General features: G+C 35.5%; 1 protein-coding gene across 4 annotated transcripts in view; it reads right to left on the reverse strand.

Moving 5' to 3' along the window:
• The window catches only part of CPNE8 (copine 8), a 265785-nt gene that overhangs the window by 50666 nt on the left and 203067 nt on the right, over positions 1-12052 (reverse strand). For all 4 annotated transcript variants that reach the window (XR_008651963.2, XM_063620134.1, XM_063620133.1 and 1 more), the window contains one exon: positions 1093-1139. Coding sequence is in view for 3 of the 4 variants with exons in the window: in XM_063620134.1 (XP_063476204.1) it covers positions 1093-1139 (47 nt within the window). In the remaining variant the exon portion in view is untranslated. The remainder of the gene's footprint in view (positions 1-1092; positions 1140-12052) is intronic.

The following is a 12052-nucleotide window of genomic DNA, read 5'->3' on the forward strand; positions in this document are numbered from 1 at the left end:
CTACAGGCATGAGCCACCATGCCTGGCCTTAGGTATTATTTCTATGTTCTGTATTATGCTGAATAAAACACGAGTAGAAATGATTAATTGGAAGCCATAATGTTGCAGAATGAACGTGACAGGCAGTGAAAGCTGAATTAGAGTCTGGTCTTATCTGTAGTTCTAACTCTAGAACTAACAAGCCAAGTGTGTTTATTAGTAAAAATATTTCCTGGATCTGAGTGTCCTCACTTGGTTCAATTAAGTGACCTCTAAGGTACTTTCTTCCCTAAAATTTCTATTGTTTTGTAAAACGTGAATGATTGTGAAATAAAAATGAAATAAAAAGAATATAAGGTGGGATCCATAGACATAATAAGCCATTTGAAAGAAAAAATAGACAAATATAAACTAGTGGCAACTTCTGGTAAAAGTTACACAATGAAGTTCACATTCTGATGATACATAACAACTAATTTCAAATGATTGTTCTGTGTGAAATAAAGTTGCTTCAAAATAAAAGCCCACTATCTTTTTTTCTTAAAAGGTTTAATACATAAATTATGAATATCCATACATGGGCTGTTATATATCAGTCCCTCTAAGTGAATTAGATATTAATGTGTTAACATAAGTAATTATTAAAAATTAGTAATTGAGTAAAAGTGAACCAACTTTATAAAGGACAGATACTGTTGAATTACATTTATATAAATTCATACATACAAAGGTACTATAAAAATGAGGATTATAACTTGATACACTTCAGAATTATAGCTATAGATGGAAAAGAACAGAGGGTGGGAGAATGGGTCAGAGATACAATAGGCTTCAGTACATCTAAAATTTGTATTCTTTTAAACACATGTAAAACAATGACAATATTTCAATATATAATAAATCTGAATGAGACTATTAGCATTTTTGTTATATTATTTCTAGTCTTTTGTATAACTATTTCACAACATTAAAGAGAAAGAAAAAATTATGTAAATTTTATATGGAAAACTTCAGAAGTATGTAAATATATAAATAAATTAACACATGAAAATATAAATTTATTTTTCATGTAATTGCTGATGATTTTTATCAGAGGATAATCAAAACACTCACCGTTTGATGCTGTAAAATCAATAGCCACTGTGAAATTGATTTGTGTCCTGGAATAGAAGTAAACAAGACTCATTAATAATGAAATAACCTGATAAAAGGAGTTTCTTTTCCATTTGGGTTATATTTTTTAATGTCACTGATTTTCTCAAACGTTAATTCAGAGCAATATATTATAGTACATATTGGGTAGCATCAGTTAGGCAGGTTTACATGGTAAGAACTTGGCAAAAATATATTTATAGTTACATATATTTATAGTCACATAAAATGAAAACTAAAGTCTCAGGAATAAAAGTATCTCCTATTTTGGAGTAAGGAAGTGACTCATAACAAAGTAGTCAAACTGCAAATAATTATTTTCCAGCCTCAATGCCATCATTTATTATTAATTTATGTTTTCAAAATTGTTCTGTAGTCATCGTGAAATTAGCATGTCCTTTAAAGTGTTGCATTGCTAAAATCATCTCTAATAATGTCATTCCTTAAACTAATTCTTTTTGACAATCCCCCAAACACAGGCTTTTCTCCAGCATCCCTTCCTGATAAAACCCTCAAGAAGCTAGGCATTGAAGGAACGCTCTGCGAAATAATAAGGGCCATCTATGACAAATTCACAGCCAACATCATACTGAATGGGCAAAAACTGGAAACCTTGCTCTTGAGAGCTGGAACAAGTCAAGGATGCTCACCACTCCTATTCCACAGAGTATTGGAAGAGCTGGCCAACCAGGCAAGAGAAAGAAAGAAAAGGCATCAAAATGGGAAAATAAGTCAAACTATCTCTCTTCACGCACCACAGGATTCTATACCTAGAAAATCCTAAACGCTACACTAAAAGGCTCCTGGAACTGATAAATTCTGCAAAGTTTCAGGATACAAAATCATGTACAAAAATCAGTAGCATGTTTATATACCAATAATGTTCAAGCTGAGGGCCAAATGAAGAATGCAATCTCATTCACAAGAGTGACACACACACACACAAAATATCTAGAATAAATATAACCAAGGTGGTGAAAGATCTCTACCAGGAGAACCATAAAACACTGCCAAAAGAAATCATAGAACATACAAAAGAAAAAACATTCCATGCTCATGAATTGGAAGAATCAAAATCATTACAATGGCCACACTGCCCAAAACAATCTAAAAATTCAAAGCTATTCCTATCAAACTACTAACACTATTTTTCACTGAATTGGAAAAAAACTATTCTAAAGTTCATAGGGAACCCAGAAAGAGCCTGAAGAGTTAAAGCAATCTTAAGCAAAAAGAACAAAGCCAGAGGCATCACATTGCCTGACTTTTTAGTATAAGACTAACCAAAACAGCATAGCACTGGTACAAAAACAGACACACAGACCAATGCAACAGAATAGAGAGCCCCGAAATAAAGCCGCACACTTACAGATATCTGATCTTGGACAAAGTTGACTAAAATAAGCAATGGGGAAATTTACTGAATAGCATTTTATTGAATAGCATCTATTTCATAAATGGTGCTAGAATAGCTGGCTGGCCACATGCAGAAGAATGAAACTTGACCCCTGCCTTTCACCATATACAAAAATTATTAAATCAAGAAGGATTAAAGATTTAAGTATGCGACCTCAAACTATAATTATGCTAGAAGAAAACCTTGAAAACATCATTCTGGATATTGGCCTTGGGAAATAATTTATGACCAAGTCCTCAAAAGTAATCACAACAAAAACAAAATTGACAAGCAGGACCTAATTAATCTAAAGAGCATCTGCACAGCAAAAGAAACTATCAATAGAGTGAACAGAAAACCTAGAGAATGGGAGAAAATACTCAAAACTATGCACCTGACAAGAGTCTAATATCCAGAATCTGCAAGCAACTTAAACCAACAAGCAAAAAACCCAATTAAAAAATGGGCAAAATACATGAACAGACACTTCTAAACTTGCCAACATACATGAAAAAATGCTCCACACCAGTAATCATCAGAGAAATGCAAATCACAAGCACAATGAAATAACATCTCACGTTAGTCACAATGGCTATTACTATAGCGTCCAAAAACAACAGAGGCTGGCCAGGCTGTGGAAAAAAGGGAATACTTATACATTGTTGGTAAGAATGTAAACTAGTTCCGGCCACTGTGGAAAGCAGTTTGGAGTTTTCCCAAAGAACTTAGAACTACCACTGGACTCAGCAATCCCATTACTGGATATACACCCAAAAGAAAACAAATCATTTTACCAAAAAGAAACATGCACTCCATGTTCATTGCAGCATTATTCAGAATAGCAAAGACATGGAGCCAACCTAGGTGCTCATCAGCAGTAGATTAGATATAGAAAATGTGGTACATACACACCATGGAAAAAGCCAAAAAAGAATAAAGTCATGCCCTTTGCAGCAACTTGGATATAGCTGGAGGCCAACACCCTAGGCAAATTAATGCAGGGACAGAAAGCAAACACCACATATTCTTCGTTATAAGTGTAAGCTAAACATTGGGTACTCATGGACATAAACATGGCAACAACAGACACTGGGGAGTACTAGAGGAGAGAGGGAAGAAGGGTGGCTTGAGGGCTGAAAAATGAACTGTTGGGTACTGTGCTCAGTACCTGGGTGACGGGGTCATTTGTAACCTTAACCTCAGCATCACACAATATACCCAGGTAACAAACATGCACATGTAACTCTTGAATCTAAAATAAAGGTTGAAAAAAGAAACACACAGGATTTTCTTTTGTTTTCTTCAGAAATGAAGTATTTCAGACACTAGTCTCCCATCGCTTACAGCATTTCTCTCTGTGTTTGTGTGTATGTGTGCGTGTGTGTATGTGTGTATTTACAGATATAGATAAATACAGATATATACTGATTGATAAAATATGTTACAAAATGCTCCTCAACTTGCAGTGGGGTTACATCCTGATAAATCAACTGTAAGTTGAAAACATTGTAAGTCAAAAATGCATTTAAATACCTAACCTAAGGAAAGTCATAGCTTACTCTAGCCTATTTTATTGTGCTCTGAACACTTCCATTAGCCTATAGTTGGGCAAAATAATCTGGCAACACAGTACACTGTGGAGCATCAGTTGTTTACCCAGTGATCCTGTGGCTGATTGGGAGCTGTGGCCACTGTCCAGCATCAGGAGAGAGTATCATGCTGCTTTTCTTTCTACTGAATGTGTATTGATTTTGCACTATGGTAAAGAAAAATCTTGTTGAATTATTGTAAGCTGAGGACCATCTGTGTGTGTGTGTGTATGTATGTGTGTATGTGTGTGTGTGTGTATATATACAAATATATACAAATATATATATATATATATATTTAAATTTCAGCACATGGTTGTTACCCAAAGTTATTTTAGAGAATTAGTTTAGTTTTTTTTTTCTGATGGAAACTAATGAGGCAGTGGCATTCACATAAGAAATTCACTTTTTTGAGTATACCTATGACTCTATATGTAATTCCATCTCTTTCTTACCAGAGAAAATATGAAAACACAAATACATGACAATGCTATAAATACCGTAATAACCTGGAATCACATCTAGTCTACAAAATAATTTTTAATTAAAAAGTAAATCATCTGAAAACATGAGTACTTTGACTGTTTTTTAGCAACAAATTACTTTTGACAGACAGCACAATTGATTTAACACTTCCAATTTTGGAACTATTGGATAAATAATGATGGGATTTAAATAAAGCAATCTGATTCTGCTATTACAGCATAGGATCCCTTGTAGTTCTCTTAGTAAAAACTATTGTGATATTTCCTTCTTTCTCCAAATATTCAGCCTGGAAAGACCTAAATACAATGCAGGGATTGAATCAAAATCACAATTTTTTTTTTCCTACGGAAACAACAACCTTTCTTGCTTACATTTAACAAAAACTAGTATAGATTCCCTTTATATTAATAGTTATATGGTATTTTTTTTCTCAGCGTAGAAATCAGGTTTATAGGCTAAGAATATAGGCTAATTTGGACCATAACACTAACCAGCATGAACCTAAGTGAGTACAAACTTTTAGAAAAAGAATAGAGTAAGACTTCTGGGAGAACATTTTCAGATAAAAGCCCCTTTGAGGGATTGAAAAGAACAATCACCACCAGCACACTGCTTCGTCATGCTGTGGTAGGGAGAGAAATGACTGTGATACATGGCAGTAGGGTAGATTAGAAAGGGTGTGGATTTTGAATTTAAATGAACTGGGTTTGAGTCCCAGCAACCCAGTTGGTGATCTCAGCCAAATTTCAAAACTCTTGGAGGGCAGGTACCTGGTGGATAGAAAAGAAATGAGAACTGAAAGGAAACAACATGAGATATTGCATATACATTTTATTTTACACACATAATATATATACATATATATCATAAGATATTCACATTATATATATCACACATTACATATAATGTGACATTACATGGCTTGTACCAGTTAACCACAAAATAATTTTAAAGAGAAGATACTATCACCCTCTTTTTACAGAGAAGGAAATCTATGCTAACGAAACTTAATAATAATTTCCACACCAGTAATAAACAACAGCATTGGAATTTGAATTCACATTCAACTAATCTGTTTCTCCAATTAAATATTTGCAAACTTTCTGGCTATAATAGGCACACAATAAAGGATATGGATTATATTATTAATATTATGCTGCAATCCTAGAAAAAAAACTACACAGATGTTCTTTTTTTGTGTGTGACCAAATGAGCTTTTAATATAAAAGAGTTTAATCCTCCTGAAAATCAATAACAAACCCAAATTTGATCTGTATATTTTACGAAGTTTGCTGAAACCTGTGTTCTACAGGTTTTGATAAAGGAAGTTTTGGTTTTGAAGAAACGCTGAGTTTTATCCATTGATTTTCTCATGAGAAATGGGATTCTTCTATCAGATATAGGCAGTAAATATTCTTAATGATAAAAAAAATCTGGATATAATCTCATGCTCGGGAAAATTTTGCCTTCTATCAAATATGTCATCAAGTATATAAATAACAAAATAATCTGTATATATTCTTTTTATGTTATTTTATTCAAATAACACCTCATTAGGAATAAAAAATAACTTTGAGCTTTAAGAATATATGTTTTAGCAGATTATAAAGACCAATTTAGAAGTCCAGTCTTTGGTTCAATCTCTGTACACTGTAGTAGACACATTCCTGTCTTGATTCAGCTCTCTCTTGCAACAGTGTCTGCACAATGCTTTCCACGTATGGAAACCTCACCGTATTTACTGGGCAAATGGATACGTTTGTTTATGACTGTTTCTAACTTGTTCTCCAGGGTAGCCCAGGATGTGTAGCATAACCGTCAGCTTCCTAGAAGCATTGGTTGCAGATACAAGACCTCAGTAGTCATAGATGCAAAGGTCCTCTCAAAGACAAAGTTGTGCCTACCAAAGCTACAAAGGAAAGTTATGGCTATTCACTAAAGAACCATACATAAGAGTTAAAAAGAAGGAGAGAGCAGAGGACAGGCACAGTGGATCCCACCTGTAAGCCCAGCATTTGAGAGGCTGAGGTGGGAGGATCACTTGAAGCCAGGAGTTCCAGACAAGCCTGGGCAACATACTGAGACCCAGTCTGTATAAAAACTTTAAAAAACCAGGTGGGGTGGTGTACACTTATAGTCCCAGCCACTTAGGAGGCTGAGGTGTGATGATCTCTTCAGCCTATGAATTTGAGGCTGCGGTGAGCTATACTTGCACTACTGCACTCCAGCTTGTGCGACAGAGTGAGACTCTGTCTGTCAAAAAATGAAAATAAAAAGGAGCAGATATCTAGAATTAAACTAACTTACTAAAACTATCAATAGCTAAACTAAATTATAAAACCATGTAGACTATGTATAATAAAACAATGAACGGTAGAAAAGAAGACAAGATAAGAAAAAGAGAGAGGAGGGAAGCAAGGTAAGAAGGAAGGAAGGAAGAAGAACGAAAGGCAGGACCAATGAGCACTGTTGAACCCAGGACACTCTAAGCCTAGGTATAAAAGGTGGATGCATTCATTTAGCACTAAATGACAAATAAGACCATTTGGTAATTATGGTGCAACAGAGACACTCAATGAGTAAAGCAGAATCCTGAAGCATATTTGATGATTGATTGATGACAAGATTTAATTAATTCTTTATCTCATTCTGCATGTCAGGAAGAATCTCTCGCCTTTATTACTTTGAATCAGCAGCAGCATTCAGCTCAGAAGGAAAATATTACGGCTTACTAAATAAAGCAGCTCATGGTACCGATGGTCAGTTAGCCTACTATCATACCACTGAGATTTTTCTACTTAAAAAACCACGGTTCAACAACGATTTATGGAGCACCTTCCAATTGCCAAGCACTGTGCTAGAGGATGAAGAGAAACAGGAGCAAATAAAACACCATTCTTGAACTCACAGAGCAAAACTCCAGCTTTATATTGTTCAATGACAAAGATAGCACAGCATTTTATCATTGAATTCAAAATCAACAGCATAACCTAAAATTCACCTGCACATTTACTGTGAATATCAGTTTGTTCAATACCATGATTCCTAAGAGTTTCCATTCATATTATAATACATACTTACTAAATCAAGTGTCATATTCTATGTATTTAGAAAATATTAACTGATAAAAAATTTAAAGAAAGTTCCTAGCAATACTATAACCTCAAGCTATAAAACAGGTTTCTTGAAGACTTTAATAGACAATTTGTTATAAAAGTAAACCAAACAACATTTCAATCAGTAACGTCATTACCCTTTTTCATTCTCTAATATTGCTTGAAGCCTAATGTTAGAGGAAAAAAAAATCAATCGTGTCAAAATAAAAAAAAAATCCAAATTTATACAAGATTACTCCTGACAGAATATTCATAAAACAATCACATTTAAATCCTCGAAACATTTTGTTTAGAAAGTGTTACTTTAGCTGTCATTTTATGTTTTAGAAGCAGAAAAGACAGAAGGATTTCATAAAATCCAGTTAGCAGCATTATATTTTAGAATATAAAAAGTTATGCCTGCCAAATTGCATGAATTAGTACTAACATCTCAGGAGATTTCCTAATACATATGTCCTAGTACTACTAAAATATGCACTTGGAAAATGTCCCTATTTTACCATCTTTCCAAAAGCTGTGAATGACACAGAAATCAGATGTCAAGATGAGAGTAATTTACTAGCACAGCAAAGATCCACAGGAAACAAGTATATATGTGAGTATCAAAGAAAGCTAGACACACATATACACATACAGAGAGTAATACCATCTTACATGTGTTTTCTACAGCTGTTATTTTGAATTAATTACAGAGAACTAACAAAACTGTGATAGGGATGTGCAGAAGGCTTGTTTTCCTCTCTTTCCAATTTCAAATCCAGTTCAGTTGCACAAACTGAACTTTGTAAATTATACAATGGATTTCTCCCACTCCTTTTTAAATTAATCTTGACAAACAGATTCATATCCACTAGCTGTTGGTATCTAGAACCCAAAAATGTAGTTGGGATGCCCACTTAACAATAATATTCCTGTCATTCTTTCTATGTTGGTACCAGGACTATGCTTCTGCCTTGATTTACCAATATGTATTCTAGTTCACACTTCGGTTCTGGAACATGCCCCAAAGCCCTGGTGCACTTGCCTCAAACATTGTCATCCAACCTAACCCTTCTTGACCTTCTCTTACCATGGGCTAAACCCTGAGCCCTTTTCTGTCTTATCCTTTTGCTTTTCTTAAAAGTGGTTCAACTACCTAAATGACAATGCAGACAGATGCCTGATTCCAAACTTTGCTGCATCTTCAAAATTCTGGCATTCCATGCACATGAACTACTCAGCGAATTAACCTTGCCAAGTAAGATCTGCTAGAATGAGGGCAGGATTTGAGATGCACAAATGCAAATTCAGATATAAATACTTTCACTCATGATTCACGTGATCTTGAAAAAACTAACCTTCTGCAGCTCACTTGTAAATAATTATAAAACCTTCCCTGGATTGTTGCTGTGAGGACCATAAAAGGACCTGTCCTTTAGAAGGCCCATTAAGTAGATGACTCATTATTATCATGATTATTGATACTAGTTTTTCAGAACCTGAGTTTAGCATACTTCTTTGAATACTGGATTGTATAATGCTTATCAAATTTCTGGGTCTACCAGAGGTTCAGGTTATTGCTCAGAATCTGACCCTCCCATGTCAGATTTCCTTTCCTTCACACCCACTAATAAGGTACCAACCTGCCCAACCCAAAACTGAGCCATGAATTTATAATCTAACTTTATTAGGTGTTATCTAGGTACTGCCTCAAACAAAATTCTACTGCATGAAGTAATTGTAAACTTTGACTTTTGCCTTATTTTCTATCCTTTCTTTCTTTCACACACTCTGGATTCCTGGGGATCAGTGAAATGTCAAAAGTAACAATAAAAAAAAAACTAGAGACAAGAGATATGATCCCTCAACTCTTTATTCTTCATCCTTACTGAATTCAGTTTTTACAAATCAACAAAGCTTTCTAATTTCTCTAGACTTTGAAGATTGATTTCTATATTTTTTCACACAATAATACTACTCCAAAATACAACCTCATAAGGAGGCTAGCTTATCTTCATGCAATTCAAGAACACCTTATCAAAAAGGTATGCAAAATTGCCAACCTTTTTTCCAACCAATAGTTAGAAAATATATGTGACATAATCAAAATAAGCTAACAAAAAAAACCAACCCCAAACCGAAAATGTAAGTACTATCCATCAAAATCCCATTTAAAATGAGGTAGGTGCCAGAGAGGTAATGCCTGCCTAGTAGGAAGACAGTGAACTCTTGAGTCATATAGACTGGAGTTTGAATCCCAGAATCACCACTAGCTAGCTAGTTGTGACTCCTTGCAAAACTATCAAATCTCTGGGTCCCAGTTTTCTCATATGACAGATAGGTAACAACCACTTTGAAGGAGACTTGTAAATGTTAGAAATAAAACTCTCAAGTAATTGCACATAGCAAATACTCTACAGGCTGTAGGACAAATTTCGTGAGCAACCCATGCCATTTTATCCTGGTTCATACTAATACTCTCCTCTGTTGGGTCAGAAGAGAGTTCTTTCTTTATAGTAACATAAATTTATTTTCCACTAGTCCTTCCCATAATGTGGGTTAGTGATGTATCAAGGGTGGGGCAATGAAGCTCTAACTAGTACAGGCAGTAAAGGGGTACACTGTCTGTACAGAACTTAAATATAGTAATATATCTTATGCATATGCAACCTACATTTTAATATCACCATACACTAGCAATTCTAAGCAATGTCCGTGATAAATTCCTTCCCACTCTACTCCTGCCCTTGGTAAGCTACTGTTTTTATGTATTCCTGTTTCTCCTGCTCCCAGCCCCCAACCTTTTAATTGTCCACCACTGTGAAACTATTTTAGAAATAGTAAAGTGTGTTGTCTACAATGGAATAATTTCACAGAAATAGATGATAAAATTTTGTTCCTACAAAAGTTTCTAAGTTTCAAAGAAAAGTTAAACGTTTCAAGAGAAAATTATTAGTACATCATCAGGAGGAAAATATTTAAAGTTGTTTTCCTAGTATTAATAATAGTTTTGCAAAAATTCATTGCTGTTGCATCACTCTAAAATAAGTGAAAACTTTCAGTTTTCACTGTGTGTGGCTAAAAGTGCACACTGTAACCAAGCAACATAACTATGAAATTGCCCAATACCAATAGAGTGTCAATATTTGGCAAGATTAGTGCTAGTCCTGATGATGAGGCATACCTGAAGAGTTTCCTTTGACTTTGAAATGGAGGGCTCTGAAAAAATTTATCTGCAGCATAACATAAACTGGCAATGAAATCACAATCATAAAGTATGTAACTAGATATCGCTAAGCTTTCTAAGTGTACTTCTTTTTTTATTTTTTCTTTTTCCAGATGGAGTTTTGCTCTTGTTGCCCAGGCTGGAGTGTAGTGGCGCGATCTCGGCTCACTGCAATCTCCGCCTCCCGGGATCAAGCGATTCTCCTGCCTCAGCCTCCTGAGTAGCTGGGATTACAGGCATGAGCCACCACGCCCAGCTAATTGTTGTATTTTTAGTAGACTCGGGGTTTCACCATGTTGGCCAGGCTGGTCTCGCACTCCTGACCTCAGGTGATCCGCCCGCCTCGGCCTCCCAAAGTGCTGGGATTACAGGTGTGACCCACTGCGCCTGGCCCAAGTATACATTTTAAATGTACAAAAATGAGAATCAAACCTTAACCAAGTAAATGTTTATGACAGTCTTAATATTCCTAAAAGTTTGCTTTCTAAACAAACTTTTCAGTTTCGATATGATAATGTTCCATCTGAAAATATTTATAGAAGGCAGAATGGCTTTGTTTTTATTAGATTTATCCCTACTCAGCACCACAGGGTTTAGCTTTCCACTGATTTGATGAATGAAAGTACTTGGGTGCCACAACAAAAAGCATTATAAAAAATCCTAGACATGTATATTCCGTTTTCGAATAAGAAATTGGACTGGCCGGGCGCGGTGGCTCACGCTTGTAATCCCAGCACTTTGGGAGGCCGAGGTGGGTGGATCACGAGGTCAGGAGATCGAGGCCACGGTGAAACCCCGTCTCTACTAAAAATACAAAAAAAAATTAGCCGGGCGTGGTGGCGGGCGCCTGTAGTCCCAGCTACTCGGAGAGGCTGAGGCAGGAGAATGGCGTGAACCCAGGAGGCGGAGCTTGCAGTGAGCCGAGACTGCGCCACTGCACTCCAGCCTGGGCAACAGAGCGAGACTCCGTCTCAAAAAAAAGAAAAAAAAAAAGAAAAAAAAAAAGAAATTGGACTAAGGAAAAAAAAAAACTTTATATTGTTGCATGTTATGGCCAGATGTGCTTCCTGAAGCAACATATCCAATGCAATGATGACTTTTTTTTTTTTTTTTTTTTTCCAGAAGAGGA

The sequence above is a fragment of the Symphalangus syndactylus genome, chromosome 17 (assembly GCF_028878055.3).
Source record: "Symphalangus syndactylus isolate Jambi chromosome 17, NHGRI_mSymSyn1-v2.1_pri, whole genome shotgun sequence".
Classification (NCBI taxonomy): domain Eukaryota; kingdom Metazoa; phylum Chordata; class Mammalia; order Primates; family Hylobatidae; genus Symphalangus; species Symphalangus syndactylus.